Source organism: Nyctereutes procyonoides, unplaced genomic scaffold (genome assembly GCF_905146905.1).
Source record: "Nyctereutes procyonoides isolate TBG_1078 unplaced genomic scaffold, NYPRO_anot_genome, whole genome shotgun sequence".
Classification (NCBI taxonomy): domain Eukaryota; kingdom Metazoa; phylum Chordata; class Mammalia; order Carnivora; family Canidae; genus Nyctereutes; species Nyctereutes procyonoides.
In genome coordinates, this window is record NW_026575132.1 from 6957764 (window position 1) to 6977733 (window position 19970).

The following is a 19970-nucleotide window of genomic DNA, read 5'->3' on the forward strand; positions in this document are numbered from 1 at the left end:
CTCTAGGCACACACAGAGAAAAGGCCATGTGAGGACACAGCAAGAAGGCAACCTTCTGCAAGCCACAATGAGAACTTTCACCAGACAGCAACTTGATACCGGACTTCAAGCCTTCAGAACTGTGAGAAAAAGGTCTATTGGTTGAGCCACCCCACTCTGTGTTAACTTGGGTCAATAAGAGTAGGCTAATACACTCCATGTGAGAGAGAAAATCTAAAAATAATCATCATCATTAAAAATAAAAATAAAAATAAGTAAAAATAAATTACCTCTGCTTGATCCCAACTTGACAGCTTTTTGGGAGTGGCACCAGGAGTCTGATCGGCCGTTTGATCCCAACGCCGTTTTCGTTTTGAGGGAGGTTGGGATGCTGCTGCTCCATTGACAACTTTTAGTTCTCCAGCTTTAGCTTTTTCTGCTAGCTGTTGCCTAATTTCTCTCTAAAAATATTTCAATAAGCACTGAGTACCTCTAAAACCCTTTCAACGTATTTTCATATCATCAGCACAGTCATTTCAATTTAATGTCATTGTCTTCACTCATTCTACTTTCTATACTACTGGGAGTCTCATTCTTTATTTCCTTTTCTGTATTTCTAGTTTTTATACAATGTCTTTTTCTGCACAAGAGATGAGCAAGTACAGAATTCGTGACACAGAGCACACTATTTAAAAAGTCAGTGAAGTAAAATCTTTAACAGTGGAAAACCAAAATGCTTTCATTCAAAGACTGACAAAAATAGCAATTCAGACTATGTAATAAGAGAAAAATGGCAAAAAGTAGAAACAAAAATTTTTAACTTTGCAAGTACTATATATAATGTAGTCATAACAAATGCACATTTAATTTACCCTATGATTTTAAAATAAAGTTCTATTAACTCACTTATTCCATATAACAAATTATGCATTCATAATAAAGTTATGGAGGCTTACTGTTAAAACTAGCAATCAGTAAAGGCTGGTAGGAGTCTTTCAGAATTCTCCACCCATATCCAAACTGAATCTTATGGGGGAGATTTATAGGTTTTTCAAGGAATGATTTAACTATTTGACTTTTCCCTTAGCCATTTGTTTCAGACGTACACCAGCAATGCTCCCCACAGGTATATCCACTGTAAGATACATGTCTGTGTGTGTATGTGTATACAAACACACACGCGCGCGCATACACACCCAGATAACCAAAGGACCGAGGGCTAGAAGATACAGAAATATGAAAAGTTTAATTTGGGAGGAAGCAGAACTTTGGGTAAGGTTTCCTTCTCAACTTAGTTTTTATTAATACTATAAAAATACTACTTGTGCAGCAGATAAAAGTCTCTCAATTTGAACTCTCTTTACATTCTTTCACAACCACCGAAATAAAAACCAGGTTCACATACCTCTTCTTTAGTTAAATGCTGTTCTCGCATTACATCCATGTAAGTCCTAGCATTCATTTTAGGATCAGGGGTCTTCCCTCCTGCAGAAAAGAACAGCAACAGGACAAGAGTACAATAAATAAAAGATAATTAGGTTAAACTGATTTAACTGCCCTGCTCTAATATTATGTTATTCCATAATCATTTAATTTATTTTTGATGAAAAACTTTAATAATTATACATCTTACTTTTTATTGAGTTTGCTGATCAATTTAACCTGTTTGAACACAAACATATCTACAGCAGTTTAAAACAAATATTTTAATGCATATAAAAACAAAATGACAGCACAGTTTAGTCTTCAGAAGTGATGGGTTCCTGGGTTGCTAATCCGGAATACGTACACTTTCGTGCCTTTGTCTCCATCAGCAGTTCTGACTTCAAGCAGCAGAATAGAAGCCTAGAAAATTATCTCTTTACCATTAGTAACACTTTGGAAAGATATTTATATTCAAAACATTACCTGTTGCAAGCTGTTAAAATCCTGACTACAAATAACTATAACTAGATAAGTTCTCCATACAATGTTCTAAAAACAGTTATAGTTTAGAAAAGCTGACTTTTAAAATACACCTACAATCTTACTCTGATGTCACGTTACTAAAAAGGGCTTCATTCTTTTTAAGTTTTGTTGACCCAAAAACATTTTTATTTTCTTAGAAAGTATAAATTACAACTGGAAACATATTACTTGAAATATATTACTTCTACCAGTTTTCATGTTGCACACAGAAGAAAAGTGGTGTACAAAGAGATGTGTTAGTTCTCTTGGTTAAAGTTTCAGCATTTGCTTTCAAACTTCAAAATATCTTAAAGAAGCCCAAACAGTACATAACAAGATTCACAGAGGCACACTACATTTTAGAAATGTGATAATTAGCTATACAAGTAGTATAGCATCACAATTTAGGAAAAAATAATAAAATTCTAAGACATTTCCTATGCTGAAGATCATGCCCAATTGATAGTGTCATTCTTTCTGACACTAGCTCTGATAAGACTTCCTTTGGAATACTTTTTCACCATAATCTAGAGAGGATGTGTTGAACTGCACCCTTAAGAATGCAGACAGGACTGGCATATAGCAGTACTGCTGTAGGAAAGAAATTAAGGACAGTTAGTATGGGCCTGTGAATTCTGACATACATGTTTAAATCAATTACAATTATGCAAGTAAAAAAGAATATCCCTACTAATTCATGCAGGCTGAAAGTCTAATTTGTAAACCTGCAGCAGAATCTAATTCTAAGAAACAGGCACCTAATTTTGATTTTGAAACTCACCTGAGGAAAGCTTCCATCAGGCTCACTATGCCCCTTGTGCTGACCTGCACACTAAAATTAGCAAAACAGACTCCAACTATTAAAAATATCAAAGTCTTTGTATACATACTTTTGTTTTAACTTTAAGTATGCTTAGAGCAAAGTAGGTGCATTTACTAAACTATATTTAGAGCAATATGGGGGGAGCTCTAATGTGAGAAACAGTTTCTCAAAAGTAACAAGCCCAAAAGTCTAGGATTTGGAATGAAAACTTTCAATAGTTTGAAAGTATTTTGAACAGAAAAACACAGTATTTGTTCAAAGTATAGAAAGCGTACCCAAAACAAACGTAAAAGAAAAACCTTTAACCCTTTGCGTTTCTATGGCATTGGCTCATTATTTTCTTGTCCTTCTACCTGGAAAGAAAACTTGCATTATAAAGATGAAGAATATGGCATCTGTGACTTCAACCAAATCTATACAAATCTATAATAAGGGGGATTTTAAAAAAGAAAAGCAAATTCATAAGCATGCCAAAAAAAATCAAAGGGCTAAAGACAACTTAAGACAAATAAATTCCTGAAAACTTATAGAAAAGTGGGAAAGAATTACCATCTGCAAAAGGATCAAGACGCTCTGGGGATATTATCATGGTCCGCCTGTGCTTTTTGTATTCATCCTCCCGGTCAGCAATCTTTGGAGGTCGGTGCTCAGCGAATGGATCATACTGAAAAGAGGTATGTCTCATTTAATACCCACCTTATTAAATAACCAAATAGAATATTATATATAAAACCCAGAACACTGGGCAGCCCAGGTAGCTCAGCAGTTTAGCGCCACCTTCGGCCCAGGGCCTGATCCTGGAGACTCGGGATGGAGTCCCACATCAGCCTCCCTGCATGGAGCCTGCTTCTCCCTCTGCCTAGGTCTCTGCCTCTCTCTCTGTGTCTCTTATGAATAAATAAACAAAATCTTAAAAAAAAAAAAAAAAACAGAACATTATTAAACATGTAAAAATGTTTAATAAATGCTTACTCATAAAAAAAATCTTGTATCATTTATGGATGAATGTTAACATGAAAAAAATAAGACAGAGAAATGAGACAATAAACATGTCCACATTTCCATAGTTCAATTCTTCATGAAACCATTACCTTGACAAAATAAAGTATTATTTCTGTACCTCCCAAATCAACTCTTAAGACATTTTAATAAAGTGATTTCTAAAATATGTGGGCTTCCATAGGAATTGAGATATTCAGTTTTCTTAGCCAAATAAACTTTGGTTTTAATTTTTAAAAGGGGTCGAAGGAGAGAAGAAAAAGAGTCACCTGTTCTGTTGATTGTGGTATATCATTAAGCAATGCCACAGGGGCATGATATCCTGGCTTCTTCTGACCAAGCAAACTTGTAGATGATGAGTAGTCATCGTCATCCTGCAATGAAATGCCCCCCAAAAAACCACAAATAAAATGTCAGAACTTAAAAATTAGAAAGAACAAATAGATTCAACATGGTATCAAAGACTTACTGACAAAAGTGGCGTCCAAACTTTTGTTCATAAAATTTGTAAACAGGTTTTCTTCGACTCAAACTTTAAAAAAAAAAAAATTTAAATTTAGGGGGCACCTGGGTGGCTTAGCGGTTGACTGCCTCCAGCTCAGGTTGTGATCCCGGGTTCCCGGGATCGAGTCCCACATTAGGCTCCCCACAGGGACCCTGCCTCTCCCTCTGCTCATGTCTCTCTCATAAACAAAATCTTAAAAAAAAAAAAAATTTAAATAAGTTAAAAATAAAATCTTTTAAAAATTAATTAAATTTAGCTCTCTTTTCCTTTAAAAGCATTAAACAAGGAATGCTTTCTATAGAAGTTAATTAAAATAAAGTATAGACTAGAGGCATGCCTGGGTGGCTCAGCGGTTAAGCGTCTGCCTTTGGCTCAGGGTGTGTTCCAAGTCCCGGGATGGAGTCCCGCATCAGGTTCCCTGTGGGGACCCTGCTTCTCCCTCTGCCTTCTCTCTCATGAGTAAATAAATAAAATCTTAAAAAAAAAGTATAGACTAGAAAAGCCTGAGGATTTTGCTTTCTCACACAAAGCATAGTGACATTTGTTTTTCAAATCTGGAAACTGCAAACAAGCTTATTTAGAACTCTCCAGTTTCCTTGCCTGAAAGGTCTTATTTTTAAGTAACCTCTATACCTAATATGGGTCATCAACTCACAACGCCAGGAGTCTCCAGCAGCCAGACAACCCTCCTTGTTTTCTAACTCATGGTTTTTTAAACATGATGTAATGACACCAATAAAATATAATTAATTTTAATACATTTGTTTCCCTAGTAGTATATTTAAACAGACCAGTGTTATATTGTTACTTTACTACTTTAAGTAGTACAATAGGTTAACTACCAAGATCTTAACACCACTTTTATCCAAAAACGAAACCACAATTTCCCCCTTAGCTTCTAGAAATTTTACCTCTGGAACTTTAAAATTTTTCTTAAAAGAATAAAGTGCCAACTATAAAATAAAGTGTGGCTTGAATTTCATACAAGCCTAAGTTTGATAAAATCTATATACATAAAATATTTGTTATTGAATCACGCAAAAATGAACAGCAACTTCACCAAATTTGGATGTTTGGAACGGTCTGACAAAATAAGCTATGTGGAGTATGTAAAAACACTTTGAGGGATACCCTTCAAAAGAGAGGTGGTCATCCTCCAGAGTCACTGAAAAAGGCCACTGACAACAGTAACAAAAAACATTCCATTCAGGATCCCTGGGTGGCTCAGCGGTTTGGCGCCAGCCTTCAGCCCAGGGCGTGATCCTGGAGTCCCACATCGGGCTCCCTGCATGGAGGCTGCTTCTCCCTCTGCCTCTGTGTTTCTCATGAATAAATAGATTTTTAAAATCTTAAGAAGAAAGAAAGAAAGAAAGAAAGAAAGAAAGAAAGAAAGAAGAAGAAAGGAAGGAAGAGAAGGAAGAAGGAAGGAAGAAGAAGAAAGAAAGAAAGAAGAAAGAAAGAAAGAAAGAAAGAAAAAGAAACAGTCCATTCATATTAAAATGCCAAGGGAAAAACACACACAGTATCAAACACAAGTCAGAAATCAAAAGCGGTGGGCAGCCTGGGTGGCTCAGCGGTTTAGCGCTGCCTTTGGCCCAGGGCATGATCCTGGAGACCAGGGATCGAGTCCCATGTCAGACTCCCTGCAGAGAGCCTGTGAGCCTCCCTCTGCCTGTGTCTCTCATGAATAAATAAAATCTTAAAAAAAAAAAAAAAAAAAAGAAAAAAATCAAAAGTGGCAAGGACAGATTTACAATAAAGTCAGACCTCACATGGCTACTCCAGATAGAGCTCAACAGGTAACAATAGGGCTTTATTTTACAATAGTTAATGATTTCCAGGTTCTTTCCTGGATAAACTAGTTTTAAGTTAAAGACTCAGAATTGATCACTTCCTGAAGTTTCTGGACCTTAGAGAGGAAGAACACCTTCAACAGCTTTATCCTCCAAAAGAAAGATCTTCCAACCACCCAAATCTTCTCAAATTAAAGAGGATAACTAAAATGGAAAATCCCTTTATATTTTTGTTCATCAAAAAAATGTCTGACTCTTGTATACAGTAACTCACATCTTCAAGTTCAGTTGCAGCAATTGATGTCACGTATCCAGCAAATCGGCTGTCACTTCCACCATAAATTTCCTGGTCATAATAACCTGTAGAATCAAGGCCCACTCCTTGAGCTTCATCAAGAGCTGCCTTTTTGCCTTGAATTTCTCGAATCTGTGCTTCAATATCTGTAAGAAAGTTAACACAGACTTTAATTTTCCAAAGAGACCCAACACAATGCACTTCTCTGGTAGGAATTATCAAACTACACTTCTAAATACATGAACTTTAAAATGTAATACAAAAGGGTTTAGAACTATATCTAGTACTGATTTTTAATACACTTAATAAAGGGGTGCCTCGGTGGGTTCAGTGGTTGAGTGGTTTGCCTTTGGCTCATGTGTGATCCCGGGGTCCTGTGATCAAGTCCTGCATTGGGGTCCCTTGGGGAGCCTACTTCTCCCTCTGCTTGGTGTCTGCTTCTCTCTGTGTCTCTCATGAATAAATATTTTTTAAAAATACACTTAATACATCTCTACCTCAACAGATAATGCTTGTATACAGAAGAGATGCTTAGCATTTCATCAACTACAAATTACTCTTAAGAATGGGTTACCAAAGTTTAAATTATTGTTGAATTCCAAACCTTTCCCCAAATGAAAAAAATACTGTCAATGTTGATGAAGGACCAAGAACAAAACTCAAAATCAGTTAAACCAATACCAGAAACAGAAAAATAGTACTATGGAGAGTGTTCTCGGGCAGCCCCAGTGGCGCAGCGGTTTAGCGCCGCCTGCAGCCCAGAGTGTGATCCTGGAGACCGGGGATCGAGTCCCACATCAGGCCCCCTGCATGGAGCCTGCTTCTCCCTCTGCCTGTGTCTCTGCCTCTCTCTCTCTCTCTGTCTCTATGAATAAATAAATAAAATCTTTAAAAAAAAAAAAAAAGGGAGAGTGGTTCTCAAATTAGAATGTGCAGGGACACCTGGGTGGCTCAGAGGCTGAGCATCTGCCTTTGGCTCAGGGCATGATCCCACGATCCCAAAATCGAGTCCCACATTAGGTTCCCTGCATGGAGCCTGCTTCTCCCTCTCTCTGGCTGTGTCTCCACCGCCACCCCTCGTGTCTCTCATGAATAAATAAATAAAACCTTAAAAATAAAACAAATAAATAGATTAGTCTTCCAACCTTTTTTGAGGTCCTTCCTGACACCAGGTACTTTAAATTACAAACTAATGTTTCATTGTTATAACCTGAATATACAGATGTATAAAAAACAAAAGAGTTTCTACAGCTCCTGATTTCTGTGGCCTAACAAATAGATGTTTCAATTGTTGCCAGCTCCTTATCTTCAACTGAATTAAAAACCCTTGATGAAAAGCTCATTTACTAGTTTGCAAAGGCCAAAAGGAAAAAGATTCAAATGACAAAATGCAAATGCCCAAATCACACCCTCAGCAAAGGGAGAAAGCTCTACAGTTCAATATGGGTGCAGTTTAAAGCAGAAAATGTATTATCTATCCCAGCTGGACCAGATTTCCCCAATAAGAGTGGGAGCAAGTCTCAGAAACTCAAAATAACAGAACAAGTTTAAGTGAACTTGAGCAGCTCCAATGTGGAACAACTCAAAATTCTTATCCTGTATCCAAGGTACCACTATCTCCACAGTTGTTTTCCAGCATCTCTCCCCTCCAAACTGTCACAGTAGCCCAGCCAGTCAGGGGTCCCCACCAGGATCAATCACAAAGAGAAATATCCTCATGTGAGCTTGTGGTTTATTTTATTCTATTTTTGCTTCTGTTCAAACTATGTTTTTTTTTTTTTTAAGTTTTGGGGCAGCCCAGGTGGCTCAGCGGTTTAGCACCACCTTCAGCCCAGGGCCTGATCCTGCAGTCCTGGGTTTGAGTCCCACATCAGGCTCCCTGCACTGAGCCTGCTTCTCCCTCTGCTTGTGTCTCTGCACCCCTCCCCTCTCACTGTGTGGCTCATAAATAAATAAATAAATAAAATAAAATAAAATAAAATAAAATTAAGTTTTAAATACACATTTGCTCCCCTCCCTCACCCCCAGAATTATTTGTCCTGAAATACAGAAGAAACCTCAGTGGTTAGTAAGACTGGTTAAGGGATGAGTTAAGATTAAGCTATTTTTTTCTTTCTGAACATTTGCATGCCTAAAATGTGTGAGGCCAAAACAAAATAAAACCCACCAGATGCATGGATCACTTTTAAGTAAATAGGTTCCTCTACCAGACCACCAATGCTACTGCCATCAGGATCGAGACAAGACACACAAAGGGTAAATCAGGCCAGTTAAAGAATCTGCAATCTCCCCTCTACAGAATCAGTGTAGCCTACTAACAACCTACACTGAATCACCAGGGGCCCTTGTTCCAGGCCTCATATACGTCAAGTTGGAACCTCCAACCGAAGAGCCCAGGTTTCTACATTAGTAACAAACACCCCAGGAAACTCATACGTGGCCCTCTCCACTTCTAGCCCCGGCCGACCCTTACCAAAATTTCCAATTTAGGACATGTTACACTTTTTTCTAGATCATATACAACAACAAATGGGAAAGGAGTGTTGATTTAAAGAAAAAAACCAAAAAAACCCTGCATCTTAACTATACACATTGTGCAGCTTGTTCTCCCTCTCCACACACTAATACATCACAGTTTTATTTTCCTTTGAAAGGATTTTTCCAGTCCAAGCAGCTAGTCCTTTATTTGGATAATACATTTACTCAGGAACTACTTTCATCTATTGAATCTTACCTGATGATTTTACGTAAGCATTAGCAACAGAGTTTTCTAATTACAAAAGTACTCAAAATCTCAAATTTATGTTTGTATAAAGTTTATGCATATCTGACTGGATTCCTATTAAATAAAATTCAGCAAAAAAAATTACCTAGGGACTATGCAGCTCTTTGTTGTTAATTCTAAAGGGAGTTCATTACTAAATTTCTACAAGTTGTATAGTTCAATGTTTATGTGCAAACCAGTACTACGTGTGCACCCGAATGAAACTATGGATAAGGGACCCCTGGGTGGCTCAGCAGTTTAGCACCTGCCTTCAGCCCAGGGCATCATCCTGGAGTCCCAGGACTGAGTCCCACTTCGGGCTCTCTGCATGGAGCCTGCTTCTCTCTTTGCTTTTCTCTCTGCTTGTGTCTCTGCTTCTGTGTCTCTCATGAATAAATAAAATCTTAAAAAAAAAAAAAAAACTATGGATAAAAGCCTAAAAGCTTGTGGGTTTTGTTTATGCACTGTAAACTGCAGCATATTTACACAAACATCAAACTACCCACAAAACTGAGATAACAGCCTCCACAACACTCAGCAGTTATGCAAAGGACAATTAAAAAGTAGAAAACTCAGCAATTATCTAATAAACTATGTGCCAAAACAAAACATAACTCAAATATTTATGCAAGCAATCAAATGTATTGTTACATTTATAAACAAGGTAACTGTGATATCTTGTTTACAAAATAAATAAAATTTGTGGCACAAATATGGCAAAATATTAAGAATCAGTAAACCTGAGCAATGGATTACATTGGGTTCATTATATTTTTTCCTGTATGTTTCTGGATGATTATACTATTTCATAATTAAAAAGTAACTTTCAATCTGTAGAAGTCATTAAAAGCAATTTTTCCAAATTCTATAAACATTTTGCATCTCTGGGAAAGACAAAGTTGTCTCTAACTTATTTTCCTTTTTTTTTTTAAAGATTATTTATTTATTTTGAATGAGACACACAGAGAGAGGCAGAAACATACACAGAGGGAGAAGCAGGCTCCCTGCAAGGGAGCCTGACACGGGACTCATCACTGAGACTCCAGGATCATGACCTGAGCCAAAGGCAGATGCTCAACCACTGAGCCACCCAGGCGTCCCTCTCTTTATTTCCAAAGGTATCTCACACAAAATTATAGCTACTGTTATGCAGGTATTCCTGTACTTTTTTAAATATTTTTTTTAATTTTTTTTTAAGATTTATTTATTCATTCATTTAGAGAGAGCGAGGAGAGAGGCAGAGACACAGGCAGAGGGAGAAGCAGGCTCCACGCAGGAAGCCCGATATGGGACTCGATCCCGGGTCTCCAGGATCACACCCCGGGCTGCAGGCGGCGCTAAACCGCTGCGCCACCGGGGCTGCCCTACTTTTTTAAATATTAACTGAAGACAAGCAAATAGACAATTTCTGACAACAAATGCGTAAGATTTGCTAGCAATAGAAAAAAAAGAGGGAACATACAAAAAAAAAAATCAGAGGTCCCAAATATTAAATAAAAGACTTGAGGAGAGGAGAAAGGAGGAAATGTTTATGCTAATCTCTTCCTACTTCAATTATAACCAACATGAATAAATCCTCTGTTCCAGCCTAATCCCTTTCCAGTTCAGACTCCCTGCAGTTGAAACATTCTGATGTGAAGATAAAGAAAAATGGATACTGTCTGCTAGTGACTAGACAAGAAACCTCGTGGCCACGCATGACTACCAAGAGCTAGCACTCTAATCCATGTGAACCCATAAATCTTCCAGTCTTCATGACACGTGTCAATATTTCTCATAATAAAGTAGTATTCCAGGGTACTACAGCATCCAGGTTGCCTGCAGTTTGTAAAGACTACAAATAAGGCTCCTATAGAACATTCACATAGGTTTTTATGTAAATATGGGATTTAATAGCAGCTGGGTAAATACCTAGTCTTATATAGGTAAATATCTTATATGGATTTTAAAGTAGTATATGTTTAATTTTATAAAAAGCTTACAAAGTCCTTTTGATGAGTTTACTTACACAAGTTTGAGAAGAGAAGTTGCATTATTCTGTATAAAAGAGGAAGAATCATGGGATCCCTGGGTGGCGCAGCAGTTTGGCGCCTGCCTTTGGCCCAGGGCGCGATCCTGGAGGCCCGGGATCAAATCCCACGTCAGGCTCCCGGTGCATGGAACCTGCTTCTCCCTCTGCCTATGTCTCTGCCTCTCTCTCTCTCTCTCACTGTGTGACTATCATAAATAAATAAAAATTTAAAAAAAAAAAAAAAAAAAAAGAGGAAGAATCATTTTGAGAGATGAAATGGAAGAAATTAAGTAAAATGAAAAGCTGGGAGCTGGGATAAGTGAGATTAGTAAAATTCAAGCTTAATGGTGTTAAGAATGGGGAGGGGCATCAGGAGACAGATATATCTAATGTGGATTTCTAAATTACCTTATTTTTCTTGGGGTACCTGGGTGGCTCAGTTGGGTAAGCGTCTGCCTTTGCCTCAGGTCATGATCCCAGGGTCCTGGGATGGAGCCCCATGTCTGGTTCCCTGCTCAGTGGGGAGCCTGCTTCTCCCTTTACCCCTCCCCATGGATGCCCTCTTTCAAATAAGTAAAACCTTTTACCAATTAAATAAATAATCTGATTTTCCAGATGAAAGCTTCACTTTTGTTCCCCACCCAACCCTCCCCCATTTTCAGCAAAATCTATGGAGTGGGAGGAAGGAGGCGGAGCATATACAGTAGGACTCTTGGTTACTGATGCGTAAAACTTAAAAACAAAGTAGGGAATTCCTACTTTGAGGAATTCCCTATCTTGAAAGCAAATTTGGAATCTTAAAATTGAAGTTATGGGTTGTCCTTCAAATCCTGAGTTGGCAATCTAGTAGTGATTAAAAAAAAAAAAAAGATGTCTTAGACATCAAAGTACTAGTTAAGTATTAGGCCTGTACTTAGGGGCGCCTGTCGGTTAACCCTCCAACTCTTGGTTTCCAGTGGGGTCAAGATCAAGATCATGGCATTGAGTCCCATGTAGGGCACATTCAGCATAGTCTGCTTAAGACTCTCTCTCCCTCTGCTCCCCCGCGGCCCCCCTTGCAGCACTAGTGCATGTCAGTGTGTGTGTGTTCAAAAAAAAAAAAAAAAAAAACCAAGTCGGGCAGCCCGGGTGGCTCAGAGGTCTAGCGCTGCCTTCGGCCCAGAGTGTGATCCTGGAGACCCAGGATCGAGTCCCACGTCTGGCTCCCTGCATGGAGCCTGCTTCTCCCCCTGCCTGTGTCTCTGCCTCTGTGTCTCTCACGAATTAAAAAAAAAAAAAAAAAAGTAGCAGGCCAGAGTCTGCAAGAGCCTCACTAAAGGAGAAGCCTTAAAGGCACACTGTTGAGAATGAGGTTTTTCTTAAATTGGTATTCCTATTTTGAGGTATGAACAGCACAGGGTTACTCAAGCAAAACTATTTCAGATAGGGACCCCTGAGTGGTTCAGTGGTTGAGCGTCTGCCTTTGGCTTAGGTCGTGATCCTGGGACCTTGGGATGGAGTGTCACGTGGGGCTCCCACAGGGAGCCTATTTCTCCCTCTGCCTATGTCTCTGCGTCTCTCATGAATAAGTAAATAAAAATCTTAAAAAAAAAACACAACTATTTCAGATAGAAATAACTAAGAAAAACTGTGAGAGTACCTTCATTGCCATTAAAATCATAGTGGGAGGGGCAGCTGATGGTGCAAATCCCTTGTTAGATTTCCTTGCCATGGATGGTCCAACTTAACCCTAAAATATGATTTCTGAACTATGTTCATTCCAAAAGCCAGCAATTTTCTTGGCGCTTCCCTTGCTGTGGGAATCCAGACATCTTAATTATAGCAGTAGTGGTGAGAATCTAAAAATTTAAGACTAACGGATGTATGGATTTTTTTTGGAACCTGATTCAAATGAATTGGAAAAAAATTTTGAATAAAATTTTTATAAAGCAACCAAAAAATTTGATGGGAAGGGTGGAAGGGACCAGAGTACACAAATTCTTATGTTTGCAATTTACGATAGAAAGTTAAAGAAAATTTAAGCATGGTTCTCTTAAATTTTGCCCTTTTTTCTCCTTCTTGGTTCTCCTAGCCCCTTGAAACCAAGGCCTAGGGACACCTCAGTGGCTCAGCTGTTGAGCGTCTGTCTGCCTTTGGCTCAGGGTGGGATCCTGGAATCCCCAGATCGAGTCCCACATTGGGCTCCTTGCATGGAGCCTGCGTCTCCCTCTGCCGGTGTCTCTGCCTCTCTTTCTGTGTCTCTCATGAATAAGTAAACAAAATATTTATTTAAAAAAGGAGAAGGAGAAGGAGAAAAAGAAACAACCAAGGCCTATTACCCCATGCCAACAGAAAAATAAAAGCTCTCTCTTCTTTGAAATGGAGTCCTCTGCTGGATATAAACAGAATTTTTTTAGATCTTTTATGTAAGATCTTCAATCTTAAAAGTCTCCATTCTTCTCAATCTCTCATTTCTTTTCCTTCACTGGTTTTATTTTGCTAGTTGATGGTAACATAAAATCTTAATAAACGGGATCCCTGGGTGGCGCAGCGGTTTGGCGCCTGCCTTTGGCCCAGGGCGCGATCCTGGAGACCCGGGATCGAATCCCACATCGGGCTTCCGGTGCATGGAGCCTGCTTCTCCCTCTGCCTGCGTCTCTGCCTCTCTCTCTCTCTCTCTGTGACTATCATAAATAAATAAAAATTTAAAAAAAAAAAAATCTTAATAAATGTTAAGATATAAAGATAAATTTCAAAACTAAATTTCCTCCTATGACCTACAGAAAAAAAATGCCATTATTCGATTGACGCTTTCTTCTTTTTGGAGGGGATTTCTGATCCTAGGAATGCTTTAAACTATCGAGAACAAATCCTTTCCTAGAAGACAGATATTAATTAACAGTGTGAATTAGTGAAATCTGGGAGCTAGTCCACTTGGTATCTTAATTCATTCAAAAATGATTTCCATTTTTCATTTTCTTAAAAATTACATTACTTTTATAATCAGAAAAATGGTAATTGTTAAAATTACAAACACTTTTGACAAATACATCAAATGTTTTAGTAGGAAGTTGAATGTGACTTCAAAAGAATACTGCAGAACTGAGGTCTTTTAAAAGATGGGCAACATGGGCAGCCCTGGTGGCGCAGCGGTTTGGTGCCGCCTGCAGCCTGGGGTGTGATCCTGGAGACCCAGGATCAAGTCCCACATCGGGCTCCCTGCATGGAGCCTACTTCCCCCTCTCCCTGTGTCTCTGCCTCTCTCTGTCTATGAATAAATAAAATCTTAAAAAAAAAAAAAAGATGGACAACATCTAACCTACTGTTTATAATTTAAACTAAGACCTAAATATCAAATAGAGATAAACCATCATTGGTCACATCTGATGCAACTGTTTAACTGCTCCCCAATTCTGTCTCTACTGGTTTCCCATTTCGTGCCTTCTTTTTTCTATGTCCCAGATATTGCTATTCTCCTCAATGTGTCTTTTTATTCCTCATTTTTAATTTAGATTGTTTTCAATGTTCTAATCACTGTTCATTACATGTTACAGAGGCACAGCCTTCTCATGTTACTCATTGACACCTTAGACTGGTCCATTTCTGCAAGTAGTGAGCAAGGATTTCCCACATATAACACCTCTAAAAGTCATCCAGAAAATACCAAGTATGTTCTGTATCCCAACTTTCATCCTTTTCCTTAAACAGAACTCCAACCAGAAAATTAACTATAGTGGTAAATTATGTTACTGAACACTAAAGGTATCAATTCCTAAGTGATTAATCCCTAATTAGCATTACTTAAATCTATTATTAAATAATCAGAAAAGAAAAGCCTTTTTAAAAATCTTTAAGCGGGGCAGCCTGGGAGGCTCAGAGGTTTAGAGCCGCCTTCAGCCCAGGGCGTGATCCTGGAGACCTGGGACTGAGGCCCACGTCAGGCTCCATGATGGAGCCTGCTTCTCCTTCTGCCTGTCTGTGCCTCTGCCTCTCTCTCTCTCTCTCTCATGAATAAATAAAATATTTAAAAAAAAATCTTTAAACAATTTGCTTTCCTTTTTATTTTTACTAACAACATGCACACTGGAAGTCTACAAAACCAAACAGTAAGTATTCTGAACACAGAAAAATAAAAATCTCAGAAAATGAATACCAAGACTATTCCCAGACACTCAAAGCAAAACTAAGGGAAATAAACTTTTCAGCTTTGTGATGCTCTCCAAAAATCCATTCAAGAGGCATTGGCAGGGCAGCCCCAGTGGCTCAGCGGTTTAGCGCTGCCTTTGGCCCAGGGTGTGATTGAGTCCGTCAGGCTCCCAGCATGGAGCCTGTTTCTCCCTCTGCCTGTGTCTCTGCCTCTCTCTCTGATGAATAAATAAATAAAATATTAAAAAAAAAAAATAGGCACTGGCAGAACAAGCCAATATATTAAATTTAAGGATAATTCATTTTTCCCTTCCCCTTCGCAAGAGAAAAAAAGAGAGTCCTTGTCTGTCAAAGTCAACAACATGTGAACTGCTGGACAGCAAGATTATGCACAATGGTAACTGTGTATTTTGACACTACTAAACATGCCATAAGGTTCAAAAGATTTTATTGATGTGAACCTGTCCAGTTCTTTTTATCTTTCAATACTGGAAAATGTGACCCACCAGGGTAAAAAACAATCAGGTTGCTTAAAAAAGGATATTAAGGGCTGATCATAACAGAAATATTAAAAAGGACTATGACAGCATAAAAACAAAAACAAGTTATCAGTTTGGCTCAATGATGCTTAACTAATAACCTGTGAAAACAACATATAGGAAGGTACAATTACCTATATCACTTTGAATACAATATTAATTTACAAAATTCAAGTAAAAATTACTGATGCAGCAATTACTTTAAAAATAAATTACAGGGATCCCTGGGTGGCGCAGCGGTTTAGCGCCTGCCTTTGGCCCAGGGCACGATCCTGGAGACCCGGGATCGAATCCCACGTCGGGCTCCCGGTGCATGGAGCCTGCTTCTCCCTCTGCCTGTGTCTCTGCCTCTCTCTCTCTCTCTCTCTGTGTGTGTGACTATCATAAATAAATAAAAATTAAAAAAAAATAAAAAAATAAAAATAAATTACAGGGATGCCTGGGGGGCTCAGCGGTAGAGCATCTGCCTTTGGCTCAGGGCATGATCCTGGAGTTTCGGGATCAAGTCCCACATCAGGCTCCCTTCAGGGAGCCTGCTTCTCTCTCTGTCTGTGTCTCTGCCTTCTCTGTCTCTCACGAATAAATAAATAAAATATTTTAAAAAATTACAAAATACAAGAAAACTCCTTACTAGCAATATTACTTAGGATAAAAAGATTATATAATCTTCTTAAAAAAGCAACAAGATGGGGTGTGCCTGGGTGGCTCAGTCAGTTGAGCGTCAGCCTTCAGCTCAGGTCAGAATTTTGGGGTTGAGCCCACATTACAGTTTCCTGTTCAGTGGGGAGTCTGCTTCTCCCTTTTCCTCTGCTTCTCCCCGTTTGTGCAGTTTGTGCTCCCTCTGTCTCTTATTCCCTTTCTCAAATAAAATCTTAAAAAAAAAAAAGACCATAGCTTTAAAAACACACGCACACACACACCCCCCCCACATGATGGACAACTCTAAAACAAAAATCAAAGAATATACATTTTTAAAAGTTACTACAGTGAGGTTCAAACTCAAGCCTAGCTTAAGAATTGCTGCTCTTACTGCCACTCTTCAACACTGCAACTAAAGACTTTCCCAAAATGCAGAAATAACTTGTCACCTGGGAGAAGTAGGTACTTTATTCTGTAGTCACTGGAAAGCCAAGTCAAGCCTAATTTAGAGTTCAAAGCCTTCTTTAATTTGATGCAAACCTTTCTTCCTCTCAGCGCAGAAGGTTCCCAATACATTAACAAGTCCTACTTCCCACCTACCTCAGCCAAACAATGTATCCAAACCTACCCAATCATTCAAAAGTGAGTTTAAGCGGCCCCTTTCTGTGAAACTTTTAATATTTCCAATATAATCTCTCAATAAATGTTAATACTCAGTACTCATTAGGCATTAGGTACTGGGGATACCAAGAAATAGTTCCTGTACACATCAATCTCAACGTGGATAAGAAAACGTTGGGCAGCCCGAGTGGCTCAACAGTTTGGCGCCGCCTTCCGCCCAGTGTGTGATCCTGGAGATCCGGGATCGAGTCCCACGTCAGGCTCCCTGCGTGGAGCCTGCTCCTCCCTCTGCCTGTGTCTCTGCCTCTATCTCCCATGAATAAAATATTTTTTAAAAAAACCTTAACACAATAGAATATTCTAATATAATAAAGAGCTACAGTAGCACCTAGGTAAATAAATAAATACATAATACATACATACAAAAACCCACCAAGAAATCTGCTCCAGGTTATCAGAGATGACTTATTAAGGGAAAAGAGAAGAGATGCACCATGAACCACTCCAGATCTTTAGGAAAGTATCTGTATGTAAATATTATGCATATTTCCACTAAACATTGATCATCCTTTACCAAAAACTCACAGTGACAGACTGTGTCTTATACACAGTGCTGTTGTTAAATGAATACTCCTATACTTTATAGCATCAGTTAATTCATACTGTAGCAAGATTCCAAATAAAATAGCAAACTTGGCCAAACAACTTCAATCTTCTATAGACCAAAGCTTTTAATTGGGTCTCAAAAAAGCAGGAAACTTGATCCAAACCTTGATTTTCCTGTCCAAAAGTATCTTTATGATTAAAAATATCAACAAAGTAATCAAAGCCACAAACTGCCCCCAATGAACAGCCTACTCCTGAATAAACAAGAGCAACATCTTCAGTTTCTAATTACTTTGCAAAAGGTTACATCTGGATTAGTCTAAAGACAGAAGAGTAAGTGCCTAAACAACCTTCAGGGTTAAAACAGTGTTTAAATCCTAAATACCGGGCAGCCCGGGTGGCTCGGCGGTTTGGTGCCTGCCTTTGGCCCTGGGCGTGATCCTGGGGTTCCAGGATCGAGTCCCGCATCAGGCTCCCTGCGGGGAGCCTGCTTCTCCTTCTGCCTGTGTCTCTGCCTCTCTTTCTCTGTGTTTCTCATGAATAAATAAAATAAAATATATATCTCATATAAAATAAAATAAAAATATCTCATGAATAAATAAAATATAAAAAACAATAAAACAAATAAATAAATCCTAAATACCTACCCCCAAAACGAGAAGAGTATTAAAGTCACTGCCCATTAATTAGCATGTTGCAGAGAGGTGGACTTCAGTTCTGGCGGGGAACACAATTATTCCAAGGCATTCACATCCTGGTCCCAACCAACCTTTCCGGATTCGCCTACACCTTCCCTCCTGCAGCGCCACAGTCCACTACTCAAACACACTTTCAGGACTCCTTGCCTCGTTACAAGATGTCCTCTCAGGCTCAAATGTCCTCCCCTAATTTAAAACGGATTGATCCGTTTAGGCCAGGGACACGTCACCTCCTCTATGGAAGAGTCCTAGGCAGGAATTAATCACTCCGTTACCCAGAATCCCAGAACATGCGGCTTGTATTGCTATTTAAGCGTTAATTTGCCTCATGAAAGAATGAAAACGTATATACACACACACACCTGTCTCCCCAGGAGCCTGTAAAACTTTGCACGGCCTTACTCTTTGTTACTTCACTCTCACACGGAGCCAGGCACCAGGAAACGACCCGTGAAAATACAAGTGACTCCTGGAAGCCTCCCGTTTGACCAACGCTTCAGATTCCAGGTCAGAAAAAAAAAAACTTAAGGAACGCGCCTCCCAATGCCCATGCCTCATCTTCTCTGAAGTGACCCTATTTCCTGTCATTTCTGGAAACTGGATACTCCCTCAAGAACTCCGGCTATTTCTCAGCATTTTCCTAAATTCCGTGTTCTCCGAATTCCACAAAACGATCAGGTGCCTCGAAAGCTTTGACCGCTGGGAATAATAACGTGCCTTTCCCTCTTCCACCAATCATCAGTCTCCAAAGGGGGGAGGGGGGCAAACACCAATATACAAGTGATCACGGGAAGAAAAAACTACCAGATTTTATGTCCAAATCACTTCATACAAAAAAAAAAAAAGTATTTTAGATGCCTGATTAGCCGAGATGAAGAGGAACGGGCCTCAAGCAGGCTACGCTCGAGTTGGCGCTGCCCGAGAAGCGGCTGCCGTGTTCCCGGGGTCCCCCGACTCCCCCGGCACGAACTGCGCCCGCCACAGTTCCGTGAGGCGAGGGCGACTCCCGGCTTTCACGCCCGTTTCCCCGATTCGCGGCCCTGGACTCCCCCCCCGGCGAGCCGTCTGAACGAGGCCTTCCGCTTGGAAAAGAGAAGCAACTCTGAAGGAACAGGACCCAAACGCGGAACAAAGCGCCTGCCGGCGGTGGAGGAGTAAGACGCCATTACGTGGGGCAGTGGCCTGCGCCGCTAGCGCCGAGGAGCCGACCAGGGCCCCCCCGCGCGGGCGCGGCACCCCACCAAAGAAACCACAGGCCGAGGCAAAAACCGAGTAAAATCGAGTCTTGGCAGGCTGGCAGCAGAGAAGACGCGGGAGCACGGGAAAGACGCCTTACCTTCGTGGGTCTTGGCGATCTTCGCCATTTTGTCCACTCGAACACACAGACGGAACTGGCGCTCCCCAGCACTTCCGCTCGCCGCCGCTGCCACGGAGAAAAATAGCTGGGGAATGCTCTCTGCGCGTGCGCCAAGGGGGGGGGCGCGCGCCGCCGCGCGACACGTGACGGAGCAGCTGCCTAGAGGGAACAGAGCGATGCATTGTGGGGGAGGGGGAGGAGCCAGGGCCCGGCGCGGAGGCGGTTTTCGCGGTGGCGGGAGGAGGAGGTGTAAGCGAGTCCTAACGCGG

General features: G+C 40.0%; 1 protein-coding gene across 6 annotated transcripts in view; it reads right to left on the reverse strand.

Moving 5' to 3' along the window:
• The window catches only part of SF3B1 (splicing factor 3b subunit 1), a 60872-nt gene that overhangs the window by 19062 nt on the left and 21840 nt on the right, over positions 1–19970 (reverse strand). For 3 of the 6 annotated variants that reach the window (XR_008666968.1, XM_055345044.1, XM_055345043.1), the window contains 6 exons: positions 19681–19860; positions 6321–6487; positions 4018–4122; positions 3299–3413; positions 1385–1464; positions 270–440 (listed from right to left, as the gene is read on the reverse strand). Coding sequence is in view for 4 of the 6 variants with exons in the window: in XM_055345043.1 (XP_055201018.1) it covers positions 270–440; positions 1385–1464; positions 3299–3413; positions 4018–4122; positions 6321–6487; positions 19681–19860 (818 nt within the window). In the remaining 2 variants the exon portion in view is untranslated. Of the gene's footprint in view, positions 1–269; positions 441–1384; positions 3240–3298; positions 3414–4017; positions 4123–6320; positions 6488–19680; positions 19861–19970 lie in introns of those variants that run through there. The other 3 variants (XR_008666969.1, XM_055345047.1, XM_055345046.1) reach the window with 3 other exon arrangements.